Source organism: Diabrotica virgifera, chromosome 1 (assembly GCF_917563875.1).
Source record: "Diabrotica virgifera virgifera chromosome 1, PGI_DIABVI_V3a".
NCBI classification, from domain to species: Eukaryota; Metazoa; Arthropoda; class Insecta; order Coleoptera; family Chrysomelidae; genus Diabrotica; species Diabrotica virgifera.
The window spans coordinates 2720509-2741704 of NC_065443.1; the positions used below are offsets into that span (position 1 = coordinate 2720509).

At 32.8% G+C, this 21196-nt stretch overlaps 1 protein-coding gene and 1 long non-coding RNA gene across 2 annotated transcripts in view; one reads left to right on the forward strand and one right to left on the reverse strand.

The window, feature by feature from the left end:
* Positions 1-11472: 11472 nt before the first annotated feature.
* Positions 11473-21196, reverse strand: part of LOC114328017 (uncharacterized) — a 77646-nt gene continuing 67922 nt past the window's right edge. The window contains 2 exon segments of the mRNA XM_050646000.1: positions 11473-11947; positions 17313-17552. Of these exon segments, the coding sequence (XP_050501957.1) occupies positions 11511-11947; positions 17313-17552 (677 nt within the window). The 3' untranslated portion in view covers positions 11473-11510.
* The window catches only part of LOC126888822 (uncharacterized), a 6455-nt gene continuing 4623 nt past the window's right edge, over positions 19365-21196 (forward strand). The window contains exon 1 of the long non-coding RNA XR_007699934.1: positions 19365-19599. This is a non-coding gene — a long non-coding RNA (uncharacterized LOC126888822). The remainder of the gene's footprint in view (positions 19600-21196) is intronic.

Genomic DNA, 21196 nt, shown 5'->3' on the forward strand with positions numbered 1-21196 from the left:
ATATTTTAGAAACACCTTGTATACCTGAAAATATTTTATGGTTCTACGCATCATTAATTCCTGCATTTGAGAAAATGTTCGATGCCATATTTCGGGGACACACTATAGATTATTGCAGAAACCAATAGCATATTAGTCATACTTGCAATTCAAATTAGTTCATTTTTCTGAGAAATTAATAGTTTACAATATTTGCATTTTACTGCATGGATTTTAATGAAATTTTGGGAGTAGCCCAAAGCCCAATCTCCTAATTTAAAGTCTATCTTATATACTATATACTATGGCGCTTTTATTATGGCGGTTCCCACCACTTCTCGTGGATATTTAATTTTCGAATTGCATGGAGCAAAAGGAAGAATTTTAAGAAAATTTAAAAATGCGCTCTATAATTTGTTCTTATTTTTTTTTTCAAAAACCTTTCATTTTAAACCCGTCCAAATTTTTGAAAGTACAAATAACACTGTATTAAGAGGTATTGCAAAAGAAAAACAATGCATTTAAATTCTGGTGGATGAGGGGTTAAATGTATGTACTTCTCATTTTTCCTTAAAGTACATTAGTCATATAATTTTTTGCACCATATCTCGCTTAGTTTGAATGTAACCGACATTTAACGGTGCTCGTTTTAAAGACCTTTTCAAACACTACAAAAGCATGAGCACTTTGAGCATGCACCAAAAAACAAACTCTTTTTACCTACCATATCTCTTTTTGTATTATATGTAAATAGAAAATTTACGAAGGAACGAATCTCTTTGTTATTTATAATCTAAAAAGAAAATTATATAGTGTTTTTAGTTTGATGCATAGTTTTTAAGGTATTCACAAAAAACCGTCCTAACAGGTGTCATTTTTAAATGAAAATGGCCAATTTTCAACTACGCATAACTCAAAAAGTATTGAGTTCTCAAAAAAAAGTATAGATCAATTTTTACTTAAATATAGATTCTCTAGCCACTTCCATGCTTATTTTGACCAACAAATTTTCTACCCCCTTGAAGGGGTGGGAATTGCCCCAAGATAAAAGCTTCATAGTATATAGGGTAGATTTTGTTTCTTGAGCTATTCCCTACTTACTGTGAAAATCTCAAATATATCGATGTAGTAGGATGGAATTCGGAGCCAAATACTCTCATTGACTGCACTATAATAATGCTCTGCTATGATCGTGTGAGAGAGGACACACATAAGATTCTAGCAAAATTTCTATTTTCCGTAACTTTTTGAGTTTTTGAGTTACAGCAACGAGTTTTATGTCATTGGAAAGGTAATTTTGCATTCTTTCAAAATGTGTAAAAATATACAGGGCGTATCTAAAAGATTAAGATTTTTTTCATTTCCGGTTCAACCGGAAGCCATATTGTAGGTAAAATTTATTGTGATAATAGATAATAAAGTACTATATATGTCTGCCAAATTTCAAATTTTAGTTTCTATTACAGAGGAAGTTACGGGCACTCGAATATTTTTTTATAAAAAATTCATAACTCCCCTCGTATGAGGAGTTAAGAAATCTGACTAATGTTATTTAATTTACCGATAGGATATCAAAAATATATCAAAAAATAAACAAATTCCTTGAAGCCATTTTTGAGAAAATCTAGTTCAAAGTTATGTCAAATTTTGACCCCTTAAATACAGGCAACCCATAACTTTTTCTGAGAAACGATAATATTCTTGTTGTATCCCCATCTTTAGGCTATATAAATATTTTTTCAAATTAAATTTATCTTAAACAAGTTTTTAGATTGGTAGGGAAATGTGTCGGGTGGGCGGTCAGCCATGCTGGCCGCCATTTTGGATTTGGAAATGTCAAATTCCGTATTTCTATTTATCTATCGATGAGCTAACTTTAAGTTAAATTTCATTCGTTTCGGTCAAAATTTGCAAAAATGAGCCCCAAATAACCCCTCTATTTCGGCCCCCCTTTGAGAGATTTTTTTCAAAAGCTTAGTTCTCGACAATATTCTCTTAAACTTAATCATATCGAATTTCATAGAAATCGGTCCAGTAGTTTTTGCTGGGCGGTGGCGACATACGTACGTACGTACATACTTCCGACCACAACTTCCGACATGTTTTTTACTTTATCGTACTATATACGTAGTATAGTATAATAGATAAAGTTATAGGATCGTGCAAAAAATTTTTTTTCAGATTTCACTTTTTTTCGACGTTTTGAGTCCCCCTGAGTCTAAATAGCAAATAAAAAAAACATGTCGGAAGTATGTACGTACGTACGTACGTATGTACGTACGTACGTATGTCGCCACCGCCCAGCAAAAACTACTGGACCGATTTTGATGAAATTCGGTATGAGTAAGTTTAAGAGAATTTTGTCGAGAAACTAAGCTTTTAAAAAAAACCTCTCAAAGGGGGGCCGAAATAGGGGGGTTATTTTGGGCCCATTTTTGCAAATTTTGACCGAAATGAATGAAATTCAACTCAAAGTAAGCTCATCGATAGGTAAATAAAAATACGGAATTTGACATTTCCAAATTCAAAATGGCGGCCAAAATGGCCGACCGCCCACCCGACACATTTCCCTATCTATCTAAAAACTTGTTGAAGATAAGTTTAATTTGAAAAAGTCGTTATATAGTCTAAAGATGGGGCTATAAGAAGGATGTTATCGTTTTTCAGAAAAAGTTACGGGTTACCTATATTTAAGGGGTCACATTTTGACATAAATTTGAACTAGATTTTCTCAAAAATGGCTCCAAGGAATTTTTTTATTTTTTGATATATCTTTGATATCCTATCAGTAAATTGAATGACATTAGTCATATATCTTAACTCCCCATAGGAGGGGAGTTATGAATTTTTTATAAAAAAATATTCGAGTGCCCGTAACTTCCTTCTTAATAGAAACTAAAATTTGAAATTTTGCAAACATATATGGTATTTTATTATCTATTATCACAATAAATTTTACCAAAAATATGGCTTCCGGTTGAACCGGAAATGAATAAAAAATCTTAATCTTTTTAGGTACGCCCTGTATATTTTAACATATTTTGAAAGAATGCAAAATTACCTTTCCAATGACATAAAATTCATTGCTGTAGCTCAAAAACTCGAAAAGTTACGGTAAATAGAAATTTTGCTATAATCTTATGTGTGTCCTCTCTCACGTGTTCATAGCAGAGCATTATTGTAGGGCAGTCAATGAGGGTATTTGGCTCCGAATTCCATCCTACTACATTGATGTACTTGATATTTTCACAGTAAGTAGGGAATAGCTCAAGAAACAAAATCTACCCTATATACTATGGCGCTTTTATCTTGGGGCGGTTCCCACTTCTTCAAGGGGGTGGAAAATTTGTTGGTCAAAATAAGCACGAAAGTGGCTAAAGAACCTATTTCTAAGCAAAAACTGGTCTATACTTTTTTTTTGGAACTCAATACTTTTTGAGTTATGCGTAGTTGAAAATTGGCCATTTTCATTGAAAAATGACACCTTTTCGGACGGATTTTTTGTGAATACCTTAAAAACTATGCATCTAACTAAAAACACTATATAAAACATTTTTTAGATTATAAATAATAAAGAGATTCGTTCCTTCGTAAATGTTCTATTTATAATACAAAAAGAGATATGGTAGGTGAAAATAGTTTGTTTTTTGGTGCATGCTCAAATTGGTGTATTCAACTTGAAATAACAGAGGAACGGTAGGTTTTAGGTGTATAATGCCACCAACACCTTTTGTAGTGTTTGAAAAGGCCTTTAAAACGAGCACCGTTAAATGTCGGTTACTTACAAACTAAGCGAGATATGGTGCAAAAAAATATATGACTAATGTACTTTAAGGAAAAATGAAAAGTATATACATTTAACTCCTCATCTACCATAATTTAAATGCATTGTTTTCCTTCTACAATACCTTTTAATATATATATAGTGTTATTTCTACTTTCAAAATGTTGAACGGGTTTAAAATGAATGGTTTTTGTAAAAAATGTGATCAAATTATAGAATGAATTTTTAAATTTTCTTAAAAATCTTCCTTTTTCTCCATGTAATTCGAAAATAAAAATATTTCACCCCTGAGAAGTGGTAGGAACTTCCCCCATGATAAAAGCGCCATAGTATATAGGATAGACTTTGAATTAGGGGATTGGGCTACTCCCAAAATTTCATTAAAATCCATGCAGTAGGATAGAATTTGGAGATAATATCTTGTTCTTAATCTCGCGCATTGACTGGCGTAATCGAAATATAATGAAATGCAAATATTGTAAACTATTAATTTCTCAGAAAAATGAACTAATTTGAAATGAAAGTATGACTATAATATTCTATTGATTTATGCAATAATCTACACATCTATAGTGTGTCCCCGAAATATGGCATCGAACATTTTCTCAAATGCAGGAATTAATGATGCGTAGAACCATAAAATACTTTTAAGTACAGTAGGTGTTTCTAAAATATCAAAATAACGAGTAACTTTGTTATTTTTATAGAATTCCAGTATCTAGTACCATAACGATAATAGATCGGTACGATAAAGTTCTCGGGCGGCCCTTCTGTCCAGCGTTTTTATTTGCTTTTTAGACTCAGGGGGACTCAAAACGTCAAAAAAAAGTGAAATCTGAAAAATTTGTTTTTACACGATCCTATAACTTTATCTATTATACTCATACTTCGTATGTAGTACGATAAAGTAAAAATGACGTAAATCGGACAACATGTTTAGGAAATTCGAGACACTAAAACGGACCCATTTTTAACGTGATGCGTTAATTTCTTGGAGAAGTGTATATTGATAGACAGGGAATTACGGATTTTTCCAAGATACACTTTAATGCAGGTCTAACAACTGCGTTTGATCGGTAAATTATATGGAAAAGTCGCACAATTTTAATGAAAAAGCATTGAAAATCCTTCAAAATGAGAGTTTGTATAGTTATTTTTGTTAATTTGTTGCTGAATTAATGCAAAAATAGCTTCAAAAGTCGAGTTTTTGGAAATTATTAATGACTTTTCTAAAAACACACAAAAAACTTTTGTTTCGCGGGAAAGCTAAGTGCTTAAATTTTTTATTTGATTGTCGCCTGGATGTAGTTAAAAAAAGTCGGATAAAGGTTTACTAGAGTTAACTGCCTATTAATTTATTTCTTTTTTACTCATCTATGATTTTACGCTTATTTTATTTCACAAAAGGTAGGTATACGAATTCTGCAACAACGATAAACTCATTGGAAAATATATTCATATACTATTTTGTCAGTTTTTCTGCGTTTCTAAACATTTTTTTAACCGCATCAAGCCCTAGAGTTATTAACGGGGTGATTTATTTTATTTTAGAAACAGTTTTTTTTATACATGACATACCTATTTACACACAGCAATTTTGAAAAATATATATTGTGGAGTCTTACAGTTTGTTATACAGTTTACAATTTTCGAGATAGTTTATTGTTTCACTAATGTCTTCTGTTAAAGCTTCTTTCAGGTTGTGTTGTATTTTTGCTGTTGATCTTGCTGTTGAATACACTGGACAGTATATCATTATATGTTGTAGTAAAATTGGTATCTGGCAGTTGTGGCACATCGGCTGAGGGTCCTTGGGAATGATGTGTCCATGTGTAAATTTTGTGTGACCTAGCCGCAATCTGTTGAGGACTACTTGGTCATGTGTTTGAGCTGGGAATGGTAGTAAAGCAGAAGCAACATCTGGTTTGATAATTTTTAGTTTTGTTTCTGTTTGGCTCCATTTTTCCTGTCAGGGTTTGTGAAGGTGGTTTTGTATTAATGTTTTTTGGTCTGGAAATGATATATTTTCCATCATAGGAATTGTTATGTTATTGACAGTTTCTGTTGCTGCTCTATCTGCCGCTTCATTGTCCATTATCCCTACATGAGATGGCACCCAAAAGAATCTTATGTTTTTTGCCGCGTGTTTGACCATTGTAAAGCATGTCTTTTTTATTTATCTTAAATTGGCATGAGTAGGATACATCTGTTTGATACCATTTAAGGCACTCATAGAATCTGATCTGATGAGAAAATTTATATCTTTGGTGGGTTTCTAAACATTGTTATAGGAGAAAAACTGTATTAAATAAGTTAAGTACAAATGCAAAAACATGCTTTTTGTCATTTCATTAAACATTTTGGTAAGAAAACAAATTCAAAAATGTCTACCAATTTGCTAAGACGGTTATGATACTAAGCTATGTATATGAAAGGTTTTGTATTTTATCAACGGAAATTTAAGAGTATTATTATAATTTAAAGATTTAAAATGTTTCTTTTTTTATAGTGTAGAATTCGTATACTTTCGGTCAAAAGTTTTGGTGGTTATAAGAGTTGTTTTACAAGCCAAAATGTAAAAAAGAGCGTTAACACAAGTTTCCTATTCAATCATGTTACCATATCAGAATGTTCATTGTCTTGAAAATTGTAAAAAAAACAGTAATTTAATAAAGATACATATATCTTTGCACTCTGTGCATAACACTTTTCTTAAAAAAATTATTGAAAATGCTTTGCCCCAAAAATACTTGGGTATAAGCCCTTTAAATGTTTTAAAAATATGTTAAATTTACATGATTATGTATAATTCCAAACGATGGATAAAATTGTCATCGATGTAGAGACACAGTTACCAACCATCGTCCGTAATGTACATACATATCCTTCAGATCAGCAACCCATGTGTTGTGTGGGGAGTCGTGAGATGCCTAAGGGTCATATCTATGACAATGTTATCCATTTGTGGACTTTTTTTGATATTATCAACTGGTTTCAGTGGGGAATCAGTAACCACAATAGATGATACATTTATTTTGCCATTTCTATTGAAGTGCATATCTGCTCAACATGTTCGCAAATGGTGTAGAGAATTCAGTGAAGATCGGAGCGGACGGCCTTTAGTTTCATGGTGAATTTTCGTTCAGGCTACACTGAATTCTCTACATAAATTTCTATTAACTGATGAACTCCGGTATCAGCGACAGGGACCTCCATCTTCGAATGCAGCTAGGCCGACACTGAGCAATGCAGCGAGGTAAAACTCGTTGGCTAAGAGAAACCATGCCACACCCTTTCTCAGCGGTATAGGGATTATACACTTTTTTACGAGAATGATCCTCGTAAAACAAAAATTTCACTATTTATGGTAATCACAAATTTTCGAGAATTTCAAGAAGTGGTTTTGAAACTGTTAACGCTCTTTTTAACGACTTGTTGATTGTTTTTTTTTTTTTCTTATAGTTTAATCAAACACTAATGTTGAAGAAAAAATTGAGCATACTTCATTGTGCCAAAAGAATATCACCTATGTATTCTGTAATGAAACAAAAATAAGAATGTCAATATTAATATTGTCTGTATTCTAAGAAGGAGTGAGAGGTTCGCGTTCTGAGTCTTTTTACGATTATATCAGAGATTATAGATGCAGAAAAATCAAGTTATTGGTAAAAAAGCGTGTATCAACCGTATACCTACATTTTTGCAATGTTGATGGATTGAAAAGCCCGGTCAGTGAACACAAAATTTTGCCAAAACCCAAAAAAAAATAAATCAAAGATAAAAAATTGGGAATAGATAGTTGAAAGTGTTTATTAAAACAAATTACAATCCGAAAGTATATTTTTCCATATATTTTTTTATATAAAAAAATAATATTTTTTTTTGGAAAAATATCGGCATTATTTTACCCTAAAAATTTGTTTAATTTTTTTTTTATTTTTAACTTCAGTATTTCGTCATCTTTCATGTACTTACCTATCCCCAAATTTCTATCCTTGATTTTTTTTTGCCTTAGTGTTCTTTGATTGGACTTTATATTCTTGCATATAAAAATACGTTTTCTTCAAAAAATAATTTTAAATTTAATATTTCCAAAAGGGAAGATTTTTGTCTGAAAAATTGTTTGACGTCGTTTGTTATACTCCTGCCTCTATAATGTCCACGTGTGTACATTTTGTTAAACGAAGTATATAAAAATTAAAGAAGTACTATTTTGTGTACCCATTTCTACTTAATACGTGACAAACGTTGATTGAATCTTGGTATGACTAGAATTTTACAATAATTCCGTATTCTATTATCACTTCATGAAATAAGATCATTTATAATAATTACAAAAATGTTTAGCATGAGAAAAGTACTTACGCTTGTGTAAATCATTACAATTATTAATTCTAACTTCTCAATTTTCAATGAATAAAATTTTATTTTGAAGATCTTTGATAAATTTGTTCTGCATAATATCCATCCCAAGAACGCATTCATCTTTCATATCGGCTACAAGAAATAGATGTTTTATCAAGGTGTTCCCAATCTGTATGGTTACCGTTACTTCTCCATAAATTGGAATAGTGTGACCTGAAGCAGTTTCAAGAATTAAGTTTGTTTTAGTTGGCTGTAGTTTTCTCTTCAGAAGTCCGGTTCGAATAAAGGATTTGGTTGCACCGGTATCAATAATAAAGGTGCATTTTTGATTATCAACGTAGCCCTTAAGTAATAAATTGTGTTTATTTTTATTCAATGTATAACTGCAAATACAATGCTCAGAATTGAAGCATTAGAAATGTGGATTCATAGACGGATGCTGAAGATACCTTGGACAGCAAGAGAAACTAATGAAGAAATACTAAGGAGGGCCAACAAAGATAGAGAACTGCTAAAGGCTGTTAAACATCGAAAAATGTCTTATTTGGGACATATAGTGAGGGGAAGTCGATATAAAATATTACAACTGATTCTTAAAGGCAAAATAGAGGGCCGTAGAGGTGTAGGAAGAAAATACGTGTTAAAACAATTTTGGTAAAAAAACATTCGTGAATGGACTCAGATATCAAATGCAGGACAATTATTCCATGTTACAGAAGATCGAGAAGCCTCCGCAATGGTGATCGCCAACGTCGGATAATTCTGATATGGCCCGTGAAGAAGAATATAACTGCAAATTTGGGGGCTTTTATCAGATACAGCCGACTCCCACCCCTTAGTGTCGACTTGCGTTTCCCTGGCTGTTGTTTGGATATCTGTGGTCAGATGTGGGAGATTGATTTGTTACATACATATCCTTACTAGTATTTCTAGTAGGACTATGTGATGGGCTTCTTGATGTTGATATAGGCGACTTTCTGATCCCGTTCTTCGATTCTTCCCTCCTTGCTTGGGATCGGCTTCTACATTGTTTTGCAAATGTCCTAATATTCCGCAATTAAAACATTTTCTGCTTTGATTTTGAGCTTTTTGTTGAATATTTTTTTGATTTTGTTGAAGATTTTGCAATATGCTTAACATCTGAGACAAAATAAGTTGTTGATTCTCAAAGTAGCGACTTCTTCATTTTCTTGAAATCCTTATTTCTTTTAATTTTGGTCAAGTACTGGAAATACTTTTCGCCGCTTCAAACTCTTGAGCTGAGATTAGTGCTCCAGTTAGCGTTTTGTGGTGTTGTAATCGAAGAGGCTGTGGCATTTCGACATCGTATAGTCCATCTAGGAATGCCTGTTTACCAATTTGTTCAAGAAAATCTTTAGGTGCCTGGGGTATGCCAAATGCAATAATCTTTTAATATCGGCTGCAAATTCTTGCAGGCTTTCGTTATGTTTTTGATATCTAACTTTCAATTGACTTTGGAAAACCTGCTTCAGGTGCTGCTAGCCATATCTTGTCTCATATAAAGCTTGTACGAGAGAGAATATATAACTAGGTATATCCTGGGGAAGAAATTGCAAAACGGTTGCTGCTTGTGCTCGAAGCGATACTACCAAGGAAGCTGCCATTTCTGTCTCAATCCAACCATTTGCTCTTGCTGCAGCTTCAAATTGGAAACTATACGTTTCCCATGCTGTTTGGCCATCGAACGTGGGTGGATTTAAAATTTCGTTTGTTCTAATAATTGTGCCTGGTTCAACTATGGAATTTGATGAATCTGTTTGTTCTGATTCGACATTCGTTGCTGAAATAATATTGGATAAAGAAGCTTGGGTATTAAGTTTTCTTTGTAACTCGAGTATTTGTCGTTCTAAATTAGATTTCAAATCGTTTTGTTGTTGTTTTACTTTATTTTCTAATTGTTTTGTTGTACTAGTTTATGGTCTAAATAGTTTTGTTGTTCGTCTATTTTGTTTTTTAAATCGGCTAAGCTCGAGCTTGTGACCATCCCTACACACAACTGCTATGAACACGGTATATACCATTTGCCGCTGTAGTTTTCTGATTTGGAGCCCCAGTCACTTCCTTCCTTTTCCATGCTAGACAACACCACACCAAATAGCAACTTTCGAAACTAGATCACGCCGATGGTTGCTTTTAGTCCAAATTTTTGGTCAGTTTTTGAAAGTTAATATTAATAATTTAACAATTAGATATCTTTTAGCATTTAAATATTTTTTCACTTTTGATTTTGTTAGTGTTTTCTTTTACAATGAATGCAAATGTTTACTTAAATATGAAAGTTAACAATTTTATATTCACATCAATACCAAGTTTAGATTTATATTTTATTGTTCTAATTTATACATAAATTCTGGTCATACCAACAATCATATACTTAAAACAATCATTTGTAAAAAGTTAACAGATGTATATTCCACCAAAATATCTAAGAAATATTGTATCTAAAACGTAATTTTCAAATAATTTCTAAACTTCAATAAATTTTGTACAGTATCAGCGAGCTTTATTACCTTTGGTTTTATGAATATCTGGAAACTAGTGAAAACTACTTATTCTTCTTTAAGTGTCGTGCCCAAGTTTTAGTCGTGGGTAGCTTCCATGACAATTTGCCGATATCGTTCTCGATCTTGCGCGGCATGTATTAATTAATCTTCTGTTAGGCCAATCCATTGACAAAGGTTTCGGAGCCATGAATATTTCTTCCTACAAATTCCTCTTTGTCCGTCGATCTTTCCATTGAGTACTAACTGCAGCATCCTGTATAATATGCTACTTCTCATTATATGCCCGAGATATTCAAATTTTCTCTTTTTTATCATCTTGATTAAGTCACCTTCGCCTTGACCTACTCCGTTTAAGACTTCTCTGTTTGAAATGCGTTGAATCCAAGATATTCTGAGCATTCTACGATAAGACCACATATCGAAGATTTCTAATTTGTTCGTCATGTTTACCTTCATGATCCAGGTTTCACATTCATATAGTAATACAGGATACACATAACATTTTAGGAACTTGATTTTTAGTTGTAAGTTCAGCTGAGAGTTGCTCAGAATAGATCTAAGTTTCATGAATGCTCCTTTTGCAATTTCTATACGAGTTTTAATCTCTTCATCCGGATTTAGCGTCTCTAGATTATTATAAGTGTTATTGAAAAATCTAAAGAATATATGTCCTGTATTAGCTCTAGTGACAAGATATTATTACATTTAAGGATATATTTCTTAAGAAAAAGATTAAAAACAAACAAGACAACATTAAAATTATAAAAATGGAGGATAAATTAAACTAAATAACTAGGAATGCTTATAAAAATAAAAAGATCAAACATATTTTAATGTATTTTCCTATTTACAAAAGTCTAATTCTTCAGCTTCTTTAAGTTGACCCAAAAACCATTTTCTGCATTCATACTGAATTGTTTTTTTGAAATTTTTATAGGAATTTCCGTCTTTGGTCCAGGGACAATCTCAAAATTGGCTAATATATGACAAATCAGTATTTTGATTTCTAATAAAGCAAATCTGGAACCGATGCAGTTTCTGGGGCCGACTCCAAATAGAAGATAAGCAGATGGATTGATGTTTCTTTTGTTTTCATCGCTGAATCTTTCAGGATCAAACCGTTCTGGGTCTGGCCAGTATTTGGGATCACGATGGATGGCAAAAATAGGGAACCAGACGACCATGCCTTTGTCGAAGTGGATGGGCTTCTCATCGGGTCTTTCTGGTTGGAGTATGTATGGTTTGGTGCACATTCTATCAACAGCTCCTGTTGATGGCCATTTTCTCAATGATTCTGAAACAATAAAACTTAATTAATGATTTATAATGTAATAAGTATAAACAATCTGTAATATCAAAATACCTAATATGCTTAAGAAAAAATAAAGTTAATGTGACAAGATTAAATATTGGCCAATATGAGTTTGAAAAGGTAGAACCTTTAAATATCTTGAGATCTCACTTAATGGTATCTACTAATGATAGAAACATAGTTATCAGTGAAAGAATCCTGACAGGAAACAGAACCTACTGGAAATACAACAACTTGCTCAAAGATAAGAAGCTTACTCATAATACTAAACTGAAAATTTACAGAGCATCAATTAAACCAGTAATCACATATAATGCTGAAGTAATGCGCTTGATACAGAAAGATGAAGAGAGATACACAGAAAGATGAAGAGAGATTGGGGATCCTAGAAAGAAAAATAATTCGAAAAATAGCAGGCCCACTAAACAGAGGTAATAATGAATTTAGAAAACTGATGACTTTTCGGATTCAATACATAGAACCAACCGAAATATAACAGTAGCTAACTGGATCAACTCAGTGCCTCTGGCTGATCAAATGATGGGGCAATTCAAACTAACTCTCCTGGGTACATTGAGAAAAATAAACGAGAAATTCCACTGTCTTTCTGTATAAAATAGAAGTGGGAACATCATTATTCGCATTACCAGCATGCCATATGCCATACCATAAGATATGGCATGCTGGTATCCTATATAAGCTAAAGAAAAACCTTCCCCATTGTTTCTACCAAATTCTAAAAAGTTATATTTCCAACCAATAATTCCTAGTCAAGCAGGATAATGAATACGCAAGCCTAAGACCAATAAAAGCCTGAGTACCACAAAGAAGTGTCCTGGAACCGATATTGTACTTGCTATACACTGCTGACCTACCGACAAGTAAGAGAACAACGTGTGCAACTTTTGCTGATGACAACGCTGTACTAGCTTCCAGAACCCTTCAAAAAGACCTTAACAATATCCAACGAATGACAGTAAATCCACTCATGTAACTTTCACCATTAAAAAAACCAACATGTAACTGTAACTCTGAACGAAACACAGCTCCCCCAAACTGATACTGTCAAGTACGTAGCAGTCCACCTTGATAGGAGATTAACTTGGCAAAACCACATTTTCACAAAAAGAAAACAACTAGGAATAAAATTCTGGGAAATGTATCTACTGGTTCGTAAATCTCAACTATCTCTTGAAAACAAACTACTGATATATAAAGCTGTATTAAAACCAGTGTGGACTTATGGTATCCAACTTTGGGGGACAGCCAGTCAAACAAACCTAGAAATACTGCAGATTCCAGAACAAAATCCTTAGAACAATGCTGAATGCCCTCTTGGTGTGTACCAAACTATCTGATAGAGCAAGATCTCAATATGCCACCCATAAAAACAGTAAGAGAATATTACAAAAAATATTCAAGAGACTAAAAGCTCATCCAAACGAGTTAGCCAGCAACCTCACTCATGATCATAATGATGTAAGTACGACGCTTGAAGAGATTCAAAATAGTGGACCTAGCAAGAAGATTCGAATAATCTGTAATAACTTAACTTGTTTTAATTTAATTTATATAAAGAGGGTGATCACTGGATCTCCCTTTACAGGTCAAATTTTCAATTTGATGTCAAACAATTTACCTATTGTTCTTATAATAAGGACAGATTGTAAATACAGTAGAACCCCGATTATCCGTGCTCCACGGGACCGGACGGTGGCACGGATAATTCAAAAGAACGGATAATCCGAACATATTTTATGTATTTCTTATACATGATACATATTGTACACACATACAGTGCACAAATTCTAAAGGGGTATGAGAGATATAGTCGGTATAGTAATATTCGAAATACTAAAATAACAAATTTTATATTATGTGTTATTTCATTATTTCGAATACTTTCTCTCTCATACACCGACTATACTACTGCGCATAGACGCCATCCCCCAGTGGCACCTTTAGATTCTGTGCACTTTACATAAATATGTACCTATTATCAAAAAATAACAGAAAAGTAAATCTCATTTAAGTTTAAACTAAGTCATAGTTCAATGTTCTGATGTATTATTCACTAGTTCAAAATATCGACAAGGTTAGAAGCTTTTCGTTGCTCAAGTCTAGCAGGATATCGGCAGTTTCCTCAGCCACCTGATTAGTTAGTCCTCTTTTGATTGATACCGTCCCAAAATGTTCTTATTCTTGACTCTCATATTTACAACGACGTAACCACGATGATCCCAGGGGGGGTTACAATTTCAAAATGGCTTGATGTGTCAACAACACATAATGGTGTTAAGCGTATAGAGCTCAAAGTAGATCCCAATGAGGGGGGTTATAACCCCCTAAACCCCCCTGGTTATGCCTATGCATATTTATGAGTGAGTTTAAAATGTTCTTTTATTTTCAAGTGTCTGTGAAAAATCTCCGCTTTTTTAGCACACATTGGCCCAGAGATTGTTACGTCCTCCAAGGGTTTCTGCAGAAATCACTTGGTTGGAAAGTGTTTCATCGAGTTATTAAAATCGATCCTTAAATGATTTCCTTGCACATATGTTTTTAAAGAGTTGTATTGTTTGCTTCCATTCTAATTCTGTTTAAAATCTCTAATGTTTGTTATACGGTGTATAGAGTTTCATTTATGTTGACGATATTTCGATAAACCCTCAAAAATGCAATTTGAGTAATCGAAAATCATAGCACGGATAATCCGCAGCCCCGACAATCCGCGCACGGATGTCGGGGTTCTACTATATTACAAAGAAAAAGGATGTGTGTACTTTGTACGCACGTAAGAAGTTTTACTTCTATTTTTACAATTTCAACGAAACAAATATATTTTAAATATTTTAATTGTATTTTTATTTAAATATTAAACTAATTTTAATACTTAAAATAATACCAAAAATTAAAAATAACGTTAATACGTCATTTGTTATGAACTGAAGCGTCGCGTCGTCCCCGCAATTGCTTTTCTCGTGAGGAATCGTATAAACTCTAAAAAATGTCGTTTTTTGACAAAAAAAAATTTATAATATAATTTTTTCATGGGATATCCGCTATAGCCTTTGTATTTTCGTCAAACTTTAAGATCATTATAAATTGTAAATTCTCGATAAAAAATGTTAATCCGTCATTTTTTGACGAACTGGAGCGTCCCAGCAATTGATTTTTTCTTGAGGAATCGTAGAAAATCTCAAAAACTTCAGATTTTCTACAAAATTTTAATAGAAGTATAACTTCTAACGTACAAAGTACACACACAGTATTTTTTTTGAAGTTACACTTCTTTAGACACGAGGGTGAATTTTTACATTCCCTGGCGCATGCGCACACCGACAGTATGGTATTAGTTGCTACATCTTTTAAGTTATGTAGCGCAAATAAGGTGTGCGTGAAAAGAATATATGATTAGTGTTTTTAGTAAATATATTTATTATAATTTTTATGTCTGTGGATTTGTCTTCCTCCTTATAAGTATTATTGAAAATGTTTATTTTCAATTAATGTATCTGTCACCGTGATTGTAATTATGTCCGAGAAATGATCGACTGAATACAAAAGCGGTGGTAGCTGATCGGTAGAGCATTCGCCTAGGGATCGAGAGGTCCCCTGTTCGAATCCTGACAAAGTCATATCCTTTTTTTTTAATTTTTGGTATTCTTTTTGTTCTTTCTAAAATTAGTTTAATATTTAAATACAATACAATAAAACTGTTTAAAGTAGATAGGTATATTGATTTCGTTGAAATCATAATATGAAATTAGATTATATAATAATAGAAGTATAACTTCTTACGTGCGTACAAAGTACACACACATTCTTTTTTTATATTAATAAGTCCAAAAATATACATAAAAACTATTTAAAAAGTCAGTACAACTATAAACTCACTTTTATCTCTGTTCTCTTCTTCTTCTTCTTCTTTCTCGAAACTCCTTATACCCCTCAGGGGCGTCGGAGGTTTTATTCATCTTCTATCCATCTCTTCCATTTCTTGCGGTCCTTTGCTAACTCTTTCATTTGTTGATGTGTTTTTCCTTTTTCCTGTCCAATTTCTATAATCTGATCGATCCATCTCTTCCTTGGCCTCCCTTTCCTTCTTTTACCATATCTTTTCGATTCCATCACCTGCTTTGGTAGTCTTCCCTGGTCCATTCTGTTAATGTGTCCATACCATTTTAATTTTCTTTTTTGTATCTTGGTTATTATCGATTCCTGTTTCAGTCTTTGTCTAATATCTTCATTTCTTATTCTGTCCAATTTCGTTTTTCCTGCTATTTTTCTTAGCTGCTTCATCTCCGCTGCGTTTATTGTACTGTCTATTTTTGCATTGTTTACCCATGTCTCACTTGCATATATTAAAGTTGGCACAGAGATTGCGTTGTATACCTTCAGTTTTATTTCTTTATCTATTTCTTCCTTTCCAAATATTGTTTTATTTAGTGCATAGTAGATCTTATTTGCTTTTTTCGCTCTGTATGAGATTTCTTGATCTATCTTTCCATCCTCTGATATTATTACTCCAAGGTATTCAAACGTCGAGACTGTTTCTATTATTTCGTTTTTGCACCTAAATATCGTTTGGTTTATTTCTTCCCTTTTCTTTTGGGTTACTATCAAGGTCTTCGTTTTCTTTACATTTACCTCCATTTTCAAATTTTCTATTTCCTCCACCCATATATTGATTAATTTTTGCATTTTCTCTTTATTGTCTGCTATTATTACTAAGTCATCTGCATATAGTAATCCCTCCATTCTCACTGGTACTAAATTCCTATACCCTATTATTGACTGTAATTGCCTTGACCTTCTTTTTGCGCTCTTCATTATCTCTGTTCTCACCAATTTTAAAACACAACTTAACAAACATAACCATAACAAACCACAGTGGTGCCACAGTCGCCATATTGGATAATTTTTGACATGTCATTTGAACACCCAATCAGAGCAAACGATAACGCATATGAGCGTAGCACCAACATTTTTGATCAATTCGCGTACAATGGGGCTTTTCATTCACAGTCATTTGTTTCGAGTTTGTGTCATATTATGTCGTATAATCCGTGTATATTAATATTATACACAGATTATACAGTATATGATAGAAGCTCGAAACAAATGACAGTCGATGAAAATCCCTATTACATTCACTCCCTATCGCGTCTAAAGAAGTATAACTTCAATAAACAAAATTGCATTCGACTCGGCCCAAAAAGTTTTGTCTGGAGCTATAATATGAAAGAAAACTAAAAAACATTTTTTAGTACCTAATTGTGGTTTATTTCAACAAATATTTGATAAAAACTGAGACAACATAAGAAAATAATTTTAAAACAAGTATTACCTGATAATACCATATCCAGATACTTCATTTTGAGCACAGCTTCGTAAGTTACTTTTCCACCAGACTCTTCAAGGGTTTTACGTATTTCTTCCCGTACTTTCGTTTGTATGTCAGGATTTAAAGCTAACTCATAGGACATAAAGCACATAATTGACGAAACTGTGTCAAAGCCAGCAAAGAAGAAAATCAGTGCTTGAGCTGTAATATCCAAGTCGGTCATTTGAGTCGGAACTGCTTTTTCTAAAAAATATAAATCTATAAAATTTAATTTCAAATAATGATTAAAATAAGAAATATTTAATAATGTGGACATCTTGGATATTAGCACACCCTAATATGCCTATGTAGATATTGGCATTGGATCCATAGAGGTATATATTAGCATAGAGGGAGCCTACCGTCCGCGCTTCCTGACGACAAGATCTCATGGACTGGTTTGCTGCATCTCTTTCTAACACATTGTATCGAAAATCTATGATGGCATTCAGTGTGAATATAGGCACGGAAGAGGAGGACAACTATAGCAGCTTTACTATGCGTAAGAGTGAAACAGCACTAATCCAAATAAAAAAGATGGTGTCATCACTTCGCTCTGAATGACACTCTCTCTATGCTAATATATAACTCTATGATTGGATCCGACCGTCACATGTAACACCGTTGCCGTATCCTCTATTTTTTCATACTATCACGTTACAATTTTTTGTGATATTATATTTGTGTGTGAAATGTATCATTTTTGTGTATTTTAGGTATGTTCTAATATGTTATGTATATATAGGTTTTCGCGGTCAGACAGACAGACTGACAGACAACCTAGGTCTAATTTCTCACATTTAGTACTATCCTTGGATTATAAGCTTTAGTTTGACACCTCATTTGTCATTCTACCTAGTATAATGACGGAGAAGTAAACGTTATTATTCTATTATTCTTGTAGGTATTGTCCTTTTCATGATAATTTTTCAGTGCGTAACAAATGATAGGAAAAAGGGTAAGTCCGTGATAATACACATTTATGCCATTTATTCTAACATGACATTTTAGTTAAATCTGACAGTTGTCACATTTTATTTTCAATTTGGAATAGAAATAAATCAAATGTGTTTCTTGCATTTATAAAGTGGTATTTTCTTTGATTTGTATAGTCTTATAAATTATACAGATTATATTTGTAATATTATTATCTAATTAAAAAAAAATATTTTTTTATTATGGTGCCATCTATCGACAACTAGAATAACTAGAATAAATGTATTAAAAATGTCACCGACGTGCCTTTTTTTCTGTCACATACAAGTTAATGCGTTAGAAAGAAATCGAAAAACTGTGACGCACTGAAAGATGATCATGAGAAAAAGAATACATTTAACATTGATTGAAATTATGAAAGAATTATATAGAAAACAGCATGGCAACACTGTGACGCACAAACATAAAAATTCAGCCACATTCAGCTGTGCGTTACATAGGGTGCTTTAATATCCAAGATGTCCCCGTTGACTTATAATATGTATATATGTATGTACTATAATATGGTATGTAATAACTAATCCATATGTTTATCTAAAAGTAGGTCGAGCTAGCGAAGTGTTGCATTGTTTATGTAAAGACAAGGTTTTTTAATGTTATTTAACCTCCCAATTTATTTACAATCTGTAAAACAAGTTAAAATGAGTAAATGTTATGACCACTAGTGTAGGTGACTTGGAGAAAATTATTCTATCATTTTCTTTACATATACATATTCTACATAACTATAAAATTCTTTTGTCTCTGGGAATTAAGGCACATATAATTAAAATCGTGATGGTAAATCACTAGGTGTATTCCGTCTAAGTCTTCGTCTGGCTGGTTGTCTCATCAGGTTTCTGGCTAGTATATTGGGATGCTGTGTCAGTCTGTCTCATAGAGGTATATATTAACATAGAGTGAGCCTTCACTCCGCCACCACTGACGACAAGATCTCTTGGACTGGTTTGCGGTATCTCTTTCTAGCACAATGTATCGAGAAACATAACATGAAACTAAGTGGGGGTACGGGACGGTACGGGACGGCAAGTGAAATAAGGAGAATTACCTTCTTCATTTATTATGACAAGTGACAAGACAACATAACCCAAATAATTTAATCCAGCCCTATTTCTATTTTTGAACAAAATGCTGGAAATTGGAAATATCTTACGTTTATTTTTAGTTCTAGCTTATTTACGGCTAGATTGAAAATCTGAATTTTCTAATATTGGTTCATGATTATCATCAGGGACTTGATTCCGTTCTTAAACAGGTAAATTTTCTGTCTCATCTGATATTGATTTGGTAGTGGAATTCTTTAGTGTATTATTTGGACTTTCATTTTCATCTTAATCACTATTGTGATTCAATAATTTTAGGTCACTTCTAGGAGCTGAGTACTTCGTTGCAACTGTACTTTTCTTTCGGTTTAGATACTGTATTAAGGCATAATCTGCATTGGCTTCTAAAAGATAATCCTCTTCAACTAAAGGATCAAACTTACTCATTCATACAAATTTTCTTAGTAATACTGTGTCTGAATCTTTCATGAAGAAATAGAATTTCTGCTAGTTGATCTTCATTGATAAGTAAACACATGTTCATGATGTGTACAATTGGTTGCTGTAGACAGTAAACTTCATATAGAGTGCAGAGCATCTGGTATATATAGGGTTACCATACGTCCTGATTTGAAAGACATGTCCGGATATGAGAAATGTCCGGATTTTTTTCTTTACTAAAAAAAATATTAAAAAAAACATATTTAACAAATTACTCGAAAAACTCAAAGATGCAAATTTTATTACGGTTATAGTTCAAACAGAAACGAAATCAAACTGACTCCGGTATGTGTTCGTTATTTTAAGCAAAATGAAGGTGTCAACGTGAAACTTTTATTTTTTGATGAACTTCCGGGTGAAACATCTATCTTTTAGTAGAACATGTTTTAAAATGTATTAAAAAGTACTTTATTGATTCAAAAGTAATTTGCGTTTGTGCTGATAATACCAGCACTAACTTTGGGGGTGTCAAAAGGCAAGGGCAAGGATATGTTTTTTTCCTTGGACTACCCCTGTCCGGATTTGGCCTTAATAAATTATGTAGTGATGTCTAAATTACTGGTTTTCAATGCTAGATTCACTGCTTTCCATATAACTCCATTGTATCTTTTAACTTAACCATTTTCTTCAGAATTATATGGTGTTGTTCTACTTGAAGATATTCCTTTAGAGTGTAGGTAATTAATAAATTCTTGATAAGTAGAGCTAGTCCCCCTGTCTGACTGGAAGTATCTTAGCATGGAAATCTTGAAAATTCATAAATTTTTTTTGTTCAGAATCTGTGAGGATACGTGAGAAAAAAGTAACGGGTCTTCCAGATTGACTCAGCATGATAGCAATAGCAAATTCATTCATGTATCTGTTTCAACAATGAGAATTTATTTTTCATTAATTACTGTCCATAGAAGTGCAATATTGTATATCCCAACATATTTATAACTTTTGATTGTAGTGACATTTATTTTGATTTAAAGTTAACCCATATTTTTTTACGGCATTTAAAAACTTCTGTAAATTCAAATCATAGCTATCTTGATCCTCACCACTAACTGTTACGTCATCTAAATAAGCGTAAACCCCTTGTAGATTTTCTTTTTTATTGATAGAATCAATGGCTCTCTGAAAATATGATACTCCATTGGTCACCCCAAGAGGAATACAACAAAATTGGTAAAGGCATCCACTTTCCTCAAAAGCTGTAAATGGTTTGTCAAATTCATGAATTGGTATTTGATGATACGCGTTTTTTAAATCAACTACCATCTGACGTTTATGATTTTCGTTTTTGAAAAAAATGATGTATCACAG